The 19,430-nt window shown below is 31.9% G+C and overlaps 1 protein-coding gene across 1 annotated transcript; it reads left to right on the top strand.

The window, feature by feature from the left end:
- The first annotated feature begins 6,978 nt into the window (after window positions 1-6,978).
- On the top strand, window positions 6,979-18,555 carry LOC128204901 (acid-sensing ion channel 5-like). Its single transcript, XM_052906304.1, has 12 exons — window positions 6,979-7,062; window positions 8,481-8,569; window positions 9,112-9,295; window positions 9,582-9,636; window positions 9,844-9,982; window positions 11,822-11,952; window positions 12,397-12,560; window positions 13,544-13,618; window positions 14,209-14,441; window positions 16,776-16,907; window positions 17,990-18,065; window positions 18,340-18,555. Exons 1-12 carry the CDS (start codon window positions 6,979-6,981, stop codon window positions 18,553-18,555), a joined length of 1,578 nt encoding a protein of 525 aa, XP_052762264.1.
- Window positions 18,556-19,430: the final 875 nt, after the last annotated feature.

Below are 19,430 nucleotides of genomic sequence, written 5' to 3'. Positions count from 1 at the left end.
TAAAGAATGGCTTTGGGTTATAACTCGGGTGTATGAACTGTACTGAAATGTTTTATAATACAATGACCTTATTGAAAAAACTATTTTCTTTCTTTTTTATGTAGGTTAAAACAATATAATATATCAGAATTTAAATGAAGATAATTTCGTTGAATATAAACTAAATATATACATGATTTGAATACTTTATGTTTTAATATTCCTAGCATGCAATGATATATTCTGGATAAACACGGTGAAATACCCCACTGAAGGCGTAAGAAGCGGTAAAAACACGGACATATGAAATATACGACCATACGAAATATACACATTAATATATACCAGCGGAAAAACATGATCAATACAAACATATAACGAGCTACCGACTAAGAATTAAATGAGAAAACAAATACAACCGGGACTTAAACACAACTTATATGCTGATCACATAACTTGTAGTCATTCCATGATTGACAATATATAATACAACTAGGTTTCCTCTGCATGATATGTGTAAAAAAGAAATGATAAATATATCAATTTCCGATGTTATTGGAAATAAAATGCCAATTATTTCGATAAAATGCTCCTCCATAAAACAAAAGATATCTTATCAGTGTATTCATATGTTATATTTAGCAAAAAATACATCTGTACATTCGGATGAAAGAATGTTCTCAATCAGGTCGCGCTCGGCCATTTATATTTATATTTAAGTTTCATCGGAAATATACTCTTTGGCGTCATATTAAAAGTATACAACAAAGCTACGGTAATTAATACGTCACATCAAGATATCGTAACGTATTATCCGTTTAATTTAAAAATGAACTTTTAAATGCAACGAAGCATGCCTAGTGATTATAAGAAACCTAGTTGATATTGTACTCTGTTAGACATATACTGATAACAAAAAACTAGACATTGTAGACATTTAGCGAATTTCTGCTTAGTATCATGCGTAACTATACAGTGACAAAGGTAGATTTTTTTTCTTTCATAGTATTAATAACAATTGTTCTTCTAAACATATGATAAACAAAAATTAATTATTTAGCGTTATGCAGCTTGACGTCAAAAAGAGTATTAACCGCCACTTTAATAATGAGTGCTTTATGGTTTATAAATCTTGCAACTAAAATTTACTGAATCATATTTCAACAAAATCATGATGTTATCGATATTGATGTTTGTGTATTTGTCTATTTCTCTCAACCACTATCAAATATGATAACAAAGTAATCCCATATTTAATTATCACAATCAATAGCGTCATGAAAATGGATTGCGACTTCTTTACCACTGGGATTTAAAAAAGTTTGTCTTAATCCATGTATTATTTTCAAACTTGTATCCGTCTATTATCATATTAAGACTACGATTTGCAATAATATATTTAAGGATACCTTATCAAAATGGAGATATAATCACAGTTTGTTGTATTTATTTTCAGAACAACCGACAACCGTGTGTGTAAAGGTTTGTCAAGTAACAGTCAACTAAAGTCAATGAACGGTTGTTTTTTGTTTTTTGTTCTACTTTTAGAATCATCTTGAAAACTTGAGTGTTTTTTACATGAACACAGATGCTTTTAAAGCAGTAAAGACGTTTTGACTGATGTGCTAACACATTCGAATGCTTGGTATTCGCTTTTTTGTTTCAGTCAGGCGTCTGTAATAATTGATAACTGATGCACACCACACATCTTGTCAAGGTAAATATCATAGAAGACAGTAAAAATAGCTTCCATGTAAAACGCAGCCTAAAGTTTACAAAGTAAACATGCATTTTATTGTTACTATTTTAGAAATAAAGACTAGTTGGAAATGGATTTATACGTTCATTTCGTAGAGATGAAATATTAACAACGATGCGATATATTTGCCTTTAAACTGTAGCAGCAGAATCATGTTTATGCACGAATTTTCGCTACTATTATATTATTTGCTTTCAAATTTACTTATTCGTCTCAATGCTCATTTAAAAACGGCTTATCAAGGCAATGAGATTTTACAATATTTAAGACAAAAATTTGTTTCAAAATTGAACGTATATAATCGAATGAAACTGTCTTGCACAACAATTCTAGTAATGTTTAACCAAGCAGAACTTACAAAGTTAAGTAAATTACATTGAAGAGTTTTGTTACATAACTGGAATGAAAATCAACATTGACAAATCCACAAGTATGGTATTCAGGAGGTTTGGACAACTTAGAGAAATGGTACTATAAAGGAAGCCAAATTGACGTTGTTTCATATTATAAGTATCTTGGAGCTTTTTTTACCCCTATAGTATCATGGACTAAAACGCAAGACTGGAGGCTTCAAAGGAAGAGTCAAATATGTATGCGTTTCAGAAGACTTCCTTTGAATGTGATATATATGTCGCGTTGTGTTAAGTATTGGACAAAATTGATAAACACGCATAACAACAGGTACCATAAACATGTTTTGGGGATATGGTTCGGGAGTTAGTCGAGCATGGTTTCGGCTGTGCATGGATCGCGAGCGAAGTTGGAAATTACACAAACTTTATTGTACTATTTAAAAGCAGACGTAAAGACTATGCGCTGCAGAAAATGCAGGAAATTGTTGATTCCTTACCGAAAGCGCTGCACTACAGACATTAAACAAGTCTTTTAAACCCAGATATATATATTTCCTTTGATCTACCATTTATGTTGAAAAAGACGTTTGCTAATTTCCGCTGCTCTAGTCATGCATAACAGAATGAAAAAGGCTGAAGTCCAAATCAAACGTCAGCGCACACAGGACGATGATACAATTTCAACGACGTCATTTCAAACGTGACGTTACATACGCATGTACTTGTAATATCAATTTAGGGCAAATCATAAAAAGCAAAATAGTTTGTTTCAGTGTAATATATTTATACGCAACGCCACTCGTGAAATGTAAATTTCGGTATAAACTCGGTGAAATATATAACGATTTTACCCTGGAACAAAAACAAGCCACTATGAATTTAATGATGTCAACCTGTAATAAATGCACAAATGAAAATGCATATAATACGTCGTATTCATATCTAAATATTTACACCTCAACTTCCCATTCCTTAAATAAACTGCTTTTCGGCAATTGCGTTCATCAATCGATGAACGCAACATCTTCGGATATGTTCGGATCGTAATTCATTGCATAACAATATACATGAACGCTTTTGATCTTGTTATTGGTTGTATTGTTTCTGCAGGTCCCGTAAAATATAGATCCACATTTTTAAAAGTGTTAGTTTATTATATTTTAAATATATTGATACCAGAAGTGTTTCAATTTTACGTTTTAAAGTGATTTCAAGTGGTTGATCTTTTCCCGCGTTATTGTGACGTCATTTGAAAAAAATGTTTCCGGTTATTGTCGGGTCGTTCTATTTACAGAATGGGTAAGAACGGATTACTTAAAGGTTTTCTTAAATGAAATGAAGATATTTTTAACAATTCTTGAATGAAATAATGAACTATTGGTGTAAATATAAGGAATGAATTGCGGGGTTGATGTCATTATCGGGGTATGAACGCAATTGGGTTGGTCAAAGTTCGCGTGGAGTCCTTCGGACTCCACACACATTGACCAACACAATTGCGTTCATACCCCGATAATGACATCAACCCCGCAATTCATTTCTTAAATGGAATGTACCTCCTTCAAACATATCCAACACAATCAGCTGTTGTCTTTGTTATCAACATAAAACGCACGTTCTGAAATCGTAGATCTGCTTTCAATGCAAAGTGTTCCTGGTACTGTGAGTGCTCGATTGAAACTATGCAATGCTACAGCTCAATTGGTATAACATTAAAAAACAGAGGCTTAGGAAAACCGGTGCGTTTTTATCTATCAATGATAACAAACAACGGTAGTTCATACTGGTAATTGAATAGAATTTAAGTGATAAGCTTTTTTGTTTTGTTTCTATTACTGACTCGTACTTTTGTCGCTGTTTTCACATGATACATTGGAGATGGTTGGTCCAGAAGTTGGTATCCCAAATAACTTATATCTGATTGTTAACTGATAGTATAACCCTTATTAGCATCATTTCAAGCTATGATCAGCTTGATAATTTCTTAGTGTGTATCCTTTCCTGGATTCAGCAACAAAATTTAAAAGCATTTTCGTCAAAGAACAATTTTATTGTATTTAAATTGCCGTACCTATTTCAGTTATTTTATATAAAAAGACCGAGAGACAAGACAGGTCCGTTATTGCATTTATTGTTCAACGGTTTGGTAAGAAAGTGATATCCGAATATAATTAAATATATTCGCTTTTATTAATTATACATTACTGATGATATCAGCATATTATATAATCAAACTGTATAGCAATAGCCGTATAGTAGCTTAACATATTGTTTTGACTACGTAAAAATGAAAAATCGACGCTTTAAAATGAAATCAAAAGTTGTAGAAATAAATTAAATGTTTTTTAAATGGAAAAAAAAACAAACAATATAAACTTCTGTAAAATGAAAGCCAAAAGCAGACAAAAATAAAAATAAATATGTGTACCTCTTGATGGATTCGAACATCTGTATTGTAACCCTCAAAGGATTTTACGTCATGTGCGTAACAACATGGGTTTAAAACGATCAGCGATTTAATGAGGTCGTTTTCGATACTCATTTTTTTCATATGACTACTTTTACAAGGATGAATTAAGTTTTAAGTTCAAGTTGGTAAAGACCAATGAAATCTTCATTTTATTCAGTTCATTTCTGTGCATTTTACAGGAAGTGAATTTAGACGGCATAACGGTCGAAACAAACCAATACAATTTGAATGAGTTCATAGATCTCTCGCGTTCACGTAGTTGCATCAGTTGTCCAAAATATTGCATGATTTTGTGATTCTTAAAGTCAACAATTAACGAAAAAAATACCATTCTGATTTTGTGGAAATAGGCGAATCTTAGCCATAATTCTATGTTGTTCTTTTGTTTTGGTTGCCAATCCAATTACATTGTACATGTCAAAATCTCAATAATCTAATTATGTTACAACCAATTTAAAATGAGAATAGCCCAACGGATAGTAAATGTAACTAAGGCACATTTAATAAAGAAAAAATAGAATTATTTGCTTTATATTGCCAATAAGAAAATGCTGCCGAGCGCTTACATATATATCGTATTTGAGAGTAACAGGGGTCGGTCTGTTGACAGAAGAGGTGATATCAAAAGACGATTAAATCCTGATACCAATTGCTAAGTTGCTTATACAGAGGGTAAATTGGTGGGCAGTCTGAATAAAAGTTAAAAATCTTTAGATAAATATTTCATCTTCGGAATGGATATCATATGGCATTAACCTTTTGTAAGAATAGTATTGTGCTCCATTAAATATTCTCGTTTTTATCATACGCTTGATTCGGATTGAGTTGCAAACTTTTGTATTGTTTTTTGTAAACTCATATGGTATTGAATACCTTTGGGCATTAAAAACAGCACACTTGTAATTTGCAAACAGACGGAAATGATGAGATATATTTATAAACGACTTTGTATATAAAATCAATGACCATTGACCATTTATTACAATATCGCTATCAGATCCAATAAATATTGCCCCTAGTTATGTAGCTATGCAATGCGATCAGAAAACAAACGCTCGCAATAACATTCCAAGAAAGCCCTAAGGATATGCCTAATGAGTTTAATAGAAACAGGTTAGCCTGAGGTCAAACCTTTGACAAAGAACCTAAACAAAGATATCAGTACCAATGAGAAGCAATTAAATACTCATAAATATTTATAAAGTTTATTGTATCTATTATACGAGAGGTTTCGATAATCTATTCGCAACATTCCGCACTATAGGCTGATAAAATAAAATAAGGTTCTTTGTCAAACGCTTAAAACGTCCTCATTTCTTTATTTCATTATAGTATATAAATTATTTATTTCATGGAATCTGAAAGGATGATTACAATGTACTTAAAACACTTATCATTGACAGAAGTGATTTAAACCACCAAACGAATTCAAAACAAAAGTTTAAGTTAGGTTGTAGTTATCCAAATGCCAGATCAAAGGGTTTCTGCGGGATACATTAGTTCTCTATAACACAACTTGTTCTCGCTTAATCTTATTCAAACGAGAATGTGTTAGTTCACATCTTCATACTGATTATTATAATTTCCTTTCACAAAATTCCTTAGATGTTCGCTTACCATTGCATTATCATTGATATTCCAATGAACGCAACGCATTCGGAATTCCATTTTTCAATTCAAATGAGAAACGCGGGACTGTTTTAATGTCGTGTTATTGTTGTATATTTTGCATACGATGTAACAATTGACGTCAACAACGGCGCCGCTGTGCAAACTAGCGTTTTTACGACGATTTAATGTTAAAACGTTATGTTTTAACCATGTATATCTGTAGATAGATAATCTATAGAATTCATAAGTATGATAATAAACAATGAATATTGTAGTATTGCAATTGATGTACGATGTTTGATCATACTTTTAATATATCTTACACTTAAATAAAGCATCAATGCTTACCAAAATGCACACATTCGAATTACTTCTTACATTTAATACATACATCAATGCATACTTTACTTTAAATGACAAACAAATTCGTTATCATTTACAATATTGCGTCTTATATGCGTTTATAAAAGGAATAATAATCCAGACCTCAATACTTGTATCCACCGGAATTGTATTAAGTGTCCAATAATCAATATTTTTTGCATGGCCACGATACAATGGGAAGGTCATTTGGTGGTCAGATATATCGATAATGGGTTTAATAATTGGATTTTAAATATTAATTAATGATCGCAGAGCAGAAATTTGTTTCATACTGAGGCAGACTATTCAAGAGATATAATGCGTGTAATAAATCAAATAATTACAATTTCGAATATTAAATGTAATTGTTGGCAGAATTTTTTTTAGAATAAGGTATTCTCGGTTTAATAAATATCAACTTTGTTCAAAATACTAAAGACGTAATGCCCGGAAAAGAAGCATTATCTGAGTATATGGACTATGCAACCGTACATGGCGTTGGGCGATTGAAAAATTCACCATTTAAGGTAGGTTTGATTGCATTCATACACTCAATATATTTTGCGAGTTAGCATCAATATTAAATCTGGACATATAGTACCTGGTTTAGTGTACAGATAACACGAAGCAAGATCATTATTTTTTCCCGCAAAGATTGTGACATTAATGAAATACATATACATTGGCTGTACAGGTACACGAATTTAGTACACAAAACAGTGATATGGTTTAGCTCTGTTTCCTTTTTCCAAATAAAACTAGCAGGCAGGAAATACAAGTGTCGATAAAAACACAAGTATATTGTCATTTATTCCATCACTGTGTGAAAAATAAAGTTACAAAAGTAAACGCTGACCATCAATTTGAAATTTTGAAAAATAAAAGTAATTGTATACAGTTTATTTATAACTTAATATTGCGAAAGACTTTCATAAAAACACAATGCATAGCAAAATATACCTCTAAGCCGTTTTTATTCATTTAATGTATTTCTGAAATACGCTTTTCGTTGCTAATGTTTAATTGTAAATACACTGCTTTTTAGTATGTTTCGAAGGTCCAACACCTAGACTAAATAACGTTTAAGTTAAAATCAATTTAATATTCCATTATAGCAGAGTACTTGTTCGCTTTTAGATTATTGCATCGTGTGTAAAACATGAGTTCAGAACTGAAACCGAAAATGCTCTTCGTGATATTGCATAAAAAGACAGTTAGAACATGTTCGCTCTTCCCACTTGAGGCACTGTTTTATCAAATTTAATACTTTATATATAGGTCGATTGCAAATGCATAAACCATACTATGTTTCCATTGTATAATATTTAAATAATCATAATTAATACCGTTAGCGCTACCGTCATCATTTGTCTGTATTCGTACAAAATGAATAGATATTTTAGTCACACAATGATGGAAAAGCAACATAATTATGCAATTTCGGAAGCGGAAATAAACATTTATGCATACACACACGCATATAGAATCAGTGAACAATCAGCGTTAATCTCTCTCTCTCTCTCTCTCTCTTTCTCTCTCTCATTCTCTCTCTTCGTCCTTCTCTCCCCCCCCCCCTCTCTCTCTCTCTCTCTCTCTCTCTCTCTCTCTCTCTGTCTAAATACGGACAATGATAGTTCATAAAATCATACACGATTTTATTTTTTAAATGGTATTGTGGTAGAATTCAATATAATTCTTGTCCTGAAACTTACACATGCCTCAGTGCTTCCTTTCAGGATATTGGCCTGTAATTTACATAGTCCAATCGAAAGACTCAGATTCTACTTTACAAGTACAGTTATAACTAAATGTGTTTTAATAAGCCCCGCGATTTTGTTTGTGGTTTCAAAGGACGTCTCCTCCAGAATGTACTAAGTAATTCATGCCCTTAGAAAATGAGAAAACGGCTATCATTTCGATATTTGGTATTTTTACACGATTTCAGGTGCTGAAACTCATTTGGATTTTTGCATTGACAGCCTCGTTTGGAATGATCAGCTGGCAAGTTATAGAACTGTACATAAAGTATAGCGAGTAAGTCCGACGAATTTCTTCTCTTATTTTTACTCCAAGATGATTTACTTAAGATTGGTTTTACATCTGCTATGCTTCGCGTATAGATAAGTTTGAATTTTCAACCTAGCAAATAGTTATTTCACCGATAATTATCGATAATAAAATAGCAGCGGCGTTAATTCTTTACGTTGAAAAAGCTGAATAACAAGAAAACAATACCGTACGAATGTAAACAGCAGTACTATAACTAGACTTGTTGTATATTGATATGAAATCGACGATTAAAATGACTTCGATGATAAAACTGAGAAGCGCAAAGAAGATATTTTCAAAAGATAAGTTTTGTTTTTGACGATGACTAACATCCAATTCAATAGTTTAATGTAGCATTATTATTATTGAGTTCTATTATTTCATCGTTATCATTAATACAAATTATACAAATTTTGCTACTGCGACTGATACTACTTCTGCTACAGTAACTACAAATATTACTTCATGTCTAACAGCAGTTGTAGTCCAGTTCGTTTATGACATTGAAAACGAGAATTTCGTTGCAGACAACCCATTTCCACATCTAGGGAAATAAAGACGCCGAAAGTAACTAAATTTCCCCTCATCACGATATGCAACACAAACCCATTACAGTACTTCAGCTTTCCAGGCGACAGTTATCTTGAATTAGTTATAAAAGAAATGAGCAGCAAATATGAAATTAATCCTGACATGTTTAACGGGACAGAGGTAGGAAGAATCTGCGTAATATGTCATTAGTTATTTTGTACTGTGGTTAAATGTCTATTACACCTGCATAATCAATGTACTTAATGCTTTTGAAATATATATATAATTCTGAAAAGTATAATTTTGAATAAGTTTATCACAAACAGTTATAAATTTAAAAGTTTTAATTAAACACAGTGAATTTAATTTATAATCGGGTTTTGTCTCTTTATCTTATTTTATAAATATTCATCCATTCAAATATATATGGTGTTTGTCAGTCTGAGTGTTATTTTGAACTTTTCAGGATTTTTATGAGTATAATTACACGGCATTTGACAGTTCTAACACTAGCTCGATTGGTAAGTATTTTTCTGTAAAAAAATATTTCCTAAAATATTTAATTTTTGAGATTGAAATTGATGTTTTTTAAATCTGTTTTTTTTTTCTGACTGCATTTGTAACTATTGCATTTATTGAAAATACATAAATAATGTTTTGTACATTAGTCACAATTTTATGCATGTTTCCAAAAGTTCTAATTGTACAAAAGCACACTTATTTTTCAGACAATGATGTGTTATTCTACTCGGCCGAGAAATTTAAGACAAAGATGGCTCTTCTTGATTTTGAAACACTGATTGAATATTCGCAACCAATGAATGAGTTTATTTTGATTTGCAATTTTGCCGGTTCCAAATGCACTGAGTAAGTTGGTAGTTTATTTTAAAGGAACGTTGCGGTAATAAGTCAAGAGATAAAACTAAGAACAAATAATAATAATAATAATAATAATAATAATAATAATAATAATAATAATAATAACAATAATAGTAATATCTTTATTTTGAGAAGGTATATACACATTATGACATAATTGCTAGTTCAACCATAACAACATCATATTTTCAATGTGGCCTTCTTTGAAGAAAAACAAACAAGAACAAAATGCAATTGGTAAATAATAAAACATCTGCAACGCACTTATACATTCGTATACAAGAACTATTGATGTTTTGAATATAATTATTCTATACAAGTCATGTTTAATTAACATAACAAGTTATTTCAATATACATCATGTACACGCCGACAGACACTCAATAAAAACGACAATTTATAAAACAACACTTATTTCAATCTTTAAGATAATGAAAATATGATATATTTTATTGAAACTAATGATATGCACATTTCAAGAGGTGCACTTTGTATTTTTGCTTAAAAGTGTTTAACCTTTTTGCATATCGTATTTCATCGGACATAGTATTACAAACCTTCATACTGTAATACGAACAAGAATCCATGATATAGTTAACTCGCAGTGTTTGTATCAACACTAACACTCTTGTTTTGAAGTTGATCTTAGAGATAGCGTTCATTATTTGCAAAGATTAGCAATGTAGACATATACCTCGGGGCCTTCCATTAAGGGTATTATAGACAAGGGTTGCACAATGATATTTACATCTATCTGTAAACGTTAGCCACTGAAGTTCTTGTATCAATCAAAACACGTAACATACCACCATAAAAGATTTTTGTCATTAAGGCTCGATCGCATATCATTGCACTCATGAGGCAAGCGATTAATGCCCTACTATTTCAAATAATTATCCAGGCATAAGTGAACAAAAGGCCAATTGAAAAAGAAGCAATATTTTGCCTGGTATATTGAGGTGTAGCCTCATGCAACATCTCTTAACGGATATATTTCTTTCTGTGGATATCGTCTAAGGCAAGTTTTTGGCAATACTATTTATTTCAAGTTTTTTTTTTTAAATTGAAAGCAAACTCTACTTATTTTAAATTTAGCATGACTTGCTACCCACGTAAAATCTTAACAAAATATCCATTTACATATTATTTGTATGTATATGAATATTAAGCTGGTTTGCTCCATATGATTAACCTGGATATGTTTACATGTAAATCTATGTTTTTTGTTTATGTACATGTCATATCAATTTTGTTTCGACTAATCAAAGTACTCAATGACTTTAGTTTCGACGGATATTACTTTGTGCGTATTAATGTTTTAAAACATATGCTGTTGTTCCAATATATTTGGGTTTAAATAAAGTTTTATATAAATACTGTTTGTACACAATATATTTTGAGGCAATGTCTTTAATAATATAAAAGAAAAACAGAATTAAAAATAATTTATCTGCTAATACCCTTTATATCAACATGATTCATATTCATGTCTATAATCTTCCTCTAGTAATTGTACTTTAATAGACGTGCTTTTTAGTCTAGCGGAACAAAGTAGCTATTCAGTCCAAAACACTGTTTCTCGAAATGCCTTTTCGATTAAAAACAAAAAATAGAATTTATTCTGAGAAATGGCACTAGTTTAGTGAGAAAATCCTCGTGAATATATTTCCATTGATATGTGATATGGATCGGTTAAACAACACAAAGTCACTAAAGGTTTTTAGACCGTTTTAATTAAGCAATCGTGCACAGATTGAGTCCGTTGTATACATTATGTTAGACGTTTTGCACTCTTGTTTCATACCCAATATTGCAATTTTGTATCAGGAACGCCTGGGATATTAAACGCTCGTTTGATTATGGCCTTTGTTACGAGTTCTACCCCGACTACCAGATGTGTACGGATCCGATGATACAGTCCGGCTGTGGAAATGTAGCCTCCGCTGGCCAACAATATGGTACGCAAAACAATATTGCTTCAATTTCAATATTGATTCGGTAATGGATTATATTAATTATTATTCAACTCCCATTTTGATAAACCTTTATGATATTTTATTTTCTTTAACAATAGCCATAGTTTTTACCTCTTTTCTATCTTTATTGGATTGGTTCCATAAAAGTGTGTTCAGTGATATCACATTTATATCCGTACATATAACGCTCTTTATAAAATACTCCTGACTCGACATAAATAATGCTAATAAAATAAACAACACTGCCAAGCCCCGCCAATCCTGTTTTGAGGCACAAGGTTAATGTCCGACGGACACTGAAATGGAAATGTGAAAAGTTAAACAACAGAAATATTGCTTGTTTTATTTTTAGTCAATTTTCTTTTGTACTATTTAAAATAAATGTTTTGTTTTACATATTTTAGTTCAATTTTTGGAATTTTTTAGGGCTCGAAATGCTGCTGAATGTTGATCAAGAACAATCCATTCCGTTTGTAACATCATCTACTGGTGTGTTAGTCATCCCGTCACATGAATACCACGACCATGTCGAAACAAATCAAGGGATATTTGTGCCTACTGGATTCGAGGCAAACGTTGCTTTGAGAAAGGTATTATTAGTTTAAATGTTATAAGCTGAGACTGTACTTGATTTACTTATCTCACCAACTACCTTTTGTATTTCAAAAACAATCCCGCACGGTTGTTAACCGTTTATTGTCAAATAGAATGATTTAGTGTAACCTAAAATGTTACTTTAGGTTCACGATTGTCCGACTATTTATGAATTCTTCGTTTACATATTTTTAAAGCGATAGTAAGTGTTCATGTTCTAAACTTGTGTTTTGGCAATATAGATCAAGCATTTTTTAACAAAGTCATGTTGTTATTTTTCCGAATGGATATTCAAATTTTCGATGTACCTCTTGAGTCGATATTATATATGTTGACGCCTAACAGACATTTCTCGAGTGTACGATTTCGGTTTACTTTAAATCGCTAGACAATCAAGATGATTCGCCATATTTGTGGTAATTTAATCAACTCGGAGTGCATGGAATATTCAATTTGATAATGCGACTGATAGCTAGTCGGATATTGTCGGTCTTATAGAATGGAAATATTCTATTATACAAAGCTATAGATCGTAATGGCCTTTTGAATTTCATGTTAAACATGCACGCTTTCTCCCCAATAAATAGTACTATTATTAAAACAATTGTTCTAATGACGATTTAATTTAAAAGAAAGGTGTAAAAACCAGGTATTGCTTGCTCATGAGACGATAGTTTATCAATGTAAATTTCTACGGACCAAGTCATTCGGTATTTGTGCCGCTTTAGTTATTTAATACACGGTTACAATCTTGTTATCAGTAATTATTATCGTCCACGGATGCATTATTTAATAAGTTTATCACTCAAAATGTATGTTTGTTTATACATTTGTTTGCATTGATTTTAAATACAAGCTTCCCTTTAATGAAAAGTTATGGTTTTTCATTGTGCTGAGGTGTATTCTCAATACTTCATGGTCTCTTACTTACATTTTATGCGCTAACTATGTCAACCTATACACGCATTTGATTGTGTAGACATCCACCCACCGGGTACCTGGGAAAAACGTTGAACGACTACGATGCAACGCTTCTGCAGAAGTATCATATGAGGTAAATGTGGAAAAGCATATATGCTTTAGCTGGCATTATAATACTGCTATTTACATGAGATGTATATTCCGATGTATGCACCATAGAAAATGTTACATTTGACAAGTGAATATCCTTTTATTGGGTCCCTTTAAACGATTTATATAAAGCAACGAAGTCGCACACATGTACTCACGTCATTATATATGGTTGATATATAATTTATATTAATATTATATTGTTTATATCGCATTGGTTAGCGACGTTTTATGCATTTTGTATTGTAACTCATCATATATGTATCTTTTATATAATTATGATATCACCTTTTCGAAAGCTCATTTTATTAAATTTCATATTGCAATAAATGTACTATCCACTGTGAATGTTCGCCGTTATACTTCCACTCAATGTTTAATTATGATGATCCAGATGATGATACTGTTATTGATATACACTGTGAATTAAACTCACAGAAGAAACGAACAATTAGTTGTAAATGCATTGTTGCAAGAGAGTTTACTGCGTTACCAAGAGTTGCACAATCTGGAAGTATGTCTGTTCAAGTTGAACATGAATAAATTCAGTAATATTTAATTAATTTACTACAGGAATGTCTTAAGGATTACCAAGATATTCACATTCTAGAAGTGTGTGGCTGTTTGCATCATTTTTATGAAACCGGTATGCTCAATGCTTCCATCCCTCCAGAGAAATTGGTGGATCCAAACACAGGAGATATACCTTGCTTTACGGATGCACATCAGAATTGTGTTCGCGAGACGCTTGCTCAATTCGTTTTGAAAACGCCAGAAAGTTTTGACAATTGCCTGCCAAGCTGCGAGTAAGGTTTTGTTTTCTAACTATATTATGAGTTGTTTTTTTAAAAAACCACAACATTAGAATATAAAAAAAAAAATATGTTATGTCTTTCTTCATTTAAAGTAAAACATTTCTCTCAATGTTAGGACGTTTTCACGGAAATAATCAGTATACACCGCATTTTGATGGCCTGAGTAACGATTGACAGTATACTTATAAAACTTAACACAAAGTAGTGTATCTTAGTTGTGAAGAAAGTAAAATCGAGTATAACGAGTTTTGTTGAAAATGATTGCCATAACGTGCCAGAAGGCGCATACGGTAAAATGAAATATAAATGTATAGACGTCGTCGTTTTCCCAATTAGTAATATTTTAATATTCTCACCGAATGAGTCGTAGGTCCAATGTACTTAATATTTTCGTTTCCGTCAACTTCATAACTACCAATATAGAACACTTTTGCAAAGACCACCTCATATCATCTATTACACCATATAACTCACATGACTGAAAAAACGTAAAATCCCACCAATCATCTTGATAAGTCATGTATAAAAGATTGGAAATTCAAGAGAGATAATTAATAAATAAATTCAACCATTTAAATGGCCGGAAACTTTAAAAACGAAGTTATCAACTGATATAAACAATATCCCTTGAGCTACATATGTGTGCATGGACTTATATTTCCAAATGAAATCATCTTAAAAATGGGGGATGACATAAGGCACGATTTTGTTAACATATTTCAGGCAATTTTGAACTTTGAGGGCAAAACACAGTTTAACACAAGATCCGAGCCGATAAAGCTATATTGATGATAGAGTGGTCTGTGGTGTTTGTAGTTGTGTATGTGATGTTTATATGTTTGTGTCTCTGGTTAAGTTTCGTTTGGGTGCTTGTCTCGTGCATCTTGACAGAGATCTTCTTGAATGTTCGACTACAGGACTTTCCTCTGTAGTTTTCAATGCATTATTGAATGTAATTCATATTATATGTCACAATGAGTAAACTGGTCACGTGTGCCAACCATGAACTTTCTACGAGAATTCGGTGATTTTGTTTATATTTTTATATTTATTACGCAAATGTTGTCAGATTTATCTCAACTTGCGCTTATTGTCATCAATGTTTAAGAATGCCAATGTTATACATGCATGTGTGTATATAAATGAATGACCCGGTTTAGTAATTGGAAACAATCACAATAATATGAACCTTAATATTTGTATTACACATTAATCATATGTGTATCAATACCTTCATTTGGTTTCGTTACAATCAGTGGCATTGATTATGAATTAAAACTTTTCTGAAAGGGAAACAACTACCAAAACCTGAACATGATTGAAACCGTTTTTGTCAGTAATCAATTATGCCAGACTATTGCCACATCCTATAACCGGCTTAGGCCATTGTCAATGGCCTCGAGAGAGCGAAAAATAATAAAGGATGCTGTGGAATTTTACACCGTCGACTTCTTACGGGGTAGGGCGAATTTTGTACAGCACCTGAAAGACAGGATGGCACAATCAATCGCCCAAATCTGCTCAGTTACGAATGCGTAATGTTTTGAATAATTTGATCAGTATGTTTGCATATATGATCAAGGAATTAATCGGTTAAAATATATAAATGGAACCTAGTTATTTCATAAAAAAATATTTATTTCATGTTTTTCGAAGAAATATATAGTTTTATCAGTAAAATACTAACAGTGAAAATATCATTTTTATATTTTTAATGCAAACTTAGGAGTGAAATAATTAAAAGTAAGGCCTACTTTTAAAATTCATTGCAGTTACGTCCTTTGATCAAAACAAAACACGTTACCTTTGATTAAGAAAATGTTGCCAAAAAATAATTTGAATTAAAAAAGATAGCATATTTTTAAGGAAAGTTCTTTTTTAAAACTAACAAACTCACCGTTTTTTTAAAAACATGCAAATTCTGTTTTTCAACGCCGTCTTGACCTTTGAAACTATAGGTTCGACCATTTGCTTTTAAACGAAGCGAATTAGAGACGAAAACACTCTGCTCGTGAAAAATGCTCGTGATCATAGAACAACTATAATTGCACCCAAGGCTTCGTCTCTTTTGCAAATATGTTTTTTCTTTAACACTAGTCAATTAAGATACTATCTTACACTGATAACAACAAATAGCATCTCTTTCATTTCGGTTCTAGTAGAAAATGCAACCCCCCCCCCATTTCAAGCCTTACCTTCTATATGACACCTGATATATTTTTGGGGAATGTTAATGATTAATTTTGCATATATTTTTGTTTAAGATCATAATTTGATACTGTTTAAATTGTTTCTGTTTTTAAACTGAATTGTTATCTGTTTCAGGAAAGATTCTATCGACAAAAGGCTTATGTTGTTGAATTGGCCGAATGAGTTTTTTACTCCAATTCTTCGTCGAATAGTAAAATCAAAGCTACCACAGTATGACTTGGAGTCATTGAACAGAGATAAAATCAGGTCAAAACCTTGTATTCAAATGTGCCGGAATGTTTTTAACTTAAGGACGGTTCAAGCAGTATATGCACAAATTAGGTCGCTAATTATTTCAACACAAATATTTCCGAAATTCTGAAAGTAGAGTTACAGGTTTAAAGGTTAACCTTTTATTGTTTAAATCGTCATCGAAAGTCAACTTATATTAACAATGACATAGAGCTTCCACGATGACCATAGATATAACATAATAGCTTTAGAATGTCAGTACTATCACCATATAGTATAACATAATAATTTAAGGGCATCCATACAGTGACTCTTGACTGTAACATTATAGGTTTATAATCTCCATACAGTGACCATTGACTGTAACATAATAGTTTTATAACCTCCATACAGTGACCATTGACTGTAACATTATAGCTTTATAACCTCCATACAGAGACGCTTGACTGTAACATAATAGTTATATATCCTCCATACAGTGACCATTGACTGTAACATAACAGTTTTATAACCTCCATACAGTGACGCTTGATTGTAACATATTAGTTTTATAACCTCCATACAGTGATCATTGACTGTAACATTATAGCTTTATAACCTCCATACAGTGACCCTTGACTGTAACATAAAAGCCTAAAGCGTCCATACAGCGACCCTAGACTGTAATACAATACTAAGGCTTTGAACCCTCCTGCAGTGTTTACTTTCAACACTCAGCACAGAAAGAAAGTATCAATGGTTCCCATCTGCAACTTGAAAGGCTTGGGTATTAACTGAAGGGTGTATACTATAATCAAAGTAATGCTCCCGATCTGCATATATGATAGCGTTGGTATTGACTGAACGATTTAATACTTTTATAAAAGTAATGGGATTTTCCACATGCTTGAGAGCAACATATTCCGATAGAGAGCATGCGGTTTTTCAAACATGTATTCGCATGTTATTTGTATTTAGAAATCATTTATCATGTTTATTTCAAAGGGAGTGAATTTGGAATTAAGAAACCTGGCAAGGTATACCCTTTGTCTTGGCTGCGTTAATTTTGTCATTATCGCAAAAGTTACGTTTTAAATATATATTTGTATTATTAACAGAGACAACATGCTTCTTTTGCGTGTGTATTTAGACACACTCTCATATGAACACGTCAAGGAGGAGTACTCTTATGGGGTATGTAGAATTAAAATGTAGAATAATGAAGTTACTGAAGAAAATTGAATTAAATATGTTATATATGTTAAACTCATCCAAAGGGTGGAATTATTTTAAGAGGTAACCATTGCATAAAGAAAAAAAAGGTTAGCAGAACCAGTTAGAAACAAATCGTCTCAATTACGCGTTGATACATTTACTTATTTATTTCTTAAGAGCAGATTTGACAGATCGTTGTTTTTGTCTTAGAATGAAATATCTTTGACATTTCCAATATGTATATTTTATATAGATTGTGAATTTCGTCAGCGATATCGGAGGACAACTTGGACTATGGGCAGGTTTTTCGATTTTGTCCGTGCTGGAAGTGATAGAACTGGTGCTGCTTGTGTTTGCACTGAGGAAAAGGCAAAACGAAACCAGGGAGCGGGAGGCCACATCTGTTACCCAAGTCCAACCTATTGAAAATAACACGGATGCTTCAGTGAAAGACAAACCATATTTTTAAACTATTTTTTGCGCTTGTGATTTTTACACTTTGTTCAATTTGATAACGAGACGAGTGTAAGTCTTAGCTCTCAATAACTTTTTCTGACATGTTTATTATCATCATTATAATTATTGCTTTTCCTTTCATTCAGCACGAACGTCGAATTTGACTCACAACACGCACGTCTGAATTCTAGAAGGGCTTCGCAAATAAGCAATAAAGATATATACTATTCACTATGCACATTTAAATATTTTGGTACGTTCGGCCTTCAGACATTTCCTTTCATCGAACGTGCCTGTCAAACAGCCTCAAAAGTGAATAAGACATAGAAATATGTAATATTTAAAGGGACTAAACACTATCTGGTTCCGAAATCGGCGAAAAAATTATTTTCTAAAAATATTGCTTAAAGTTGTCAATACAAGTAAGTATGAGTCTGAGAGTGCATCACTTTACTTGATTATAAGAATGTTTTGTCGCTGTCACAGCTGGGTCAAGAATATGCCTATATTATGCACGTGAAAGTCGCACGATAAGTACATATTAATATCCCGATTTTATTTCTAAAGTAAATGGACTAACGTGGTAGATAAACCAAGTAAGTTTTTAAATTGAAAAAAATGACTTCGAAAGATGGATGTGTCGTAAGCAATGTGATTTATCAGTCATTAAGATTTAATGCGTTCCCAGCGATATCAATTTTATGTAAGTGTCTTTCATGTTGTTTTTTGCATATGTAACTATCATAAATATAAACTACACATTTTTAGGTTATAACTATAAATGCGTTAAATGTGTATATGCTTTTTCAAAACCAATATGAAGTATATCTAAGTTTCATTTCATTTCATTTATTGGTATTGTTCATGTTTTAGTCCTATTTTTATATC

The sequence above is a fragment of the Mya arenaria genome, chromosome 10 (genome assembly GCF_026914265.1).
Source record: "Mya arenaria isolate MELC-2E11 chromosome 10, ASM2691426v1".
In the NCBI taxonomy this organism is placed as follows: domain Eukaryota; kingdom Metazoa; phylum Mollusca; class Bivalvia; order Myida; family Myidae; genus Mya; species Mya arenaria.
Note: the sequence above shows the minus strand (reverse complement) of the source record. Positions and strands in the feature narration are given on the sequence as shown.

Excerpts from the sequence above, each read along its gene's own strand:
- LOC128204901 (XM_052906304.1), top strand. The coding sequence starts at position 6,979 with ATGCCCGGAAAAGAAGCATTATCTGAGTATATGGACTATGCAACCGTA. Across the intron at positions 11,953-12,396 it reads CTCCGCTGGCCAACAATATG|GGCTCGAAATGCTGCTGAAT; the intron begins GTACGCAAAACA and ends GGAATTTTTTAG. Across the intron at positions 16,908-17,989 it reads TTGAACAGAGATAAAATCAG|AGACAACATGCTTCTTTTGC; the intron begins GTCAAAACCTTG and ends TATTATTAACAG.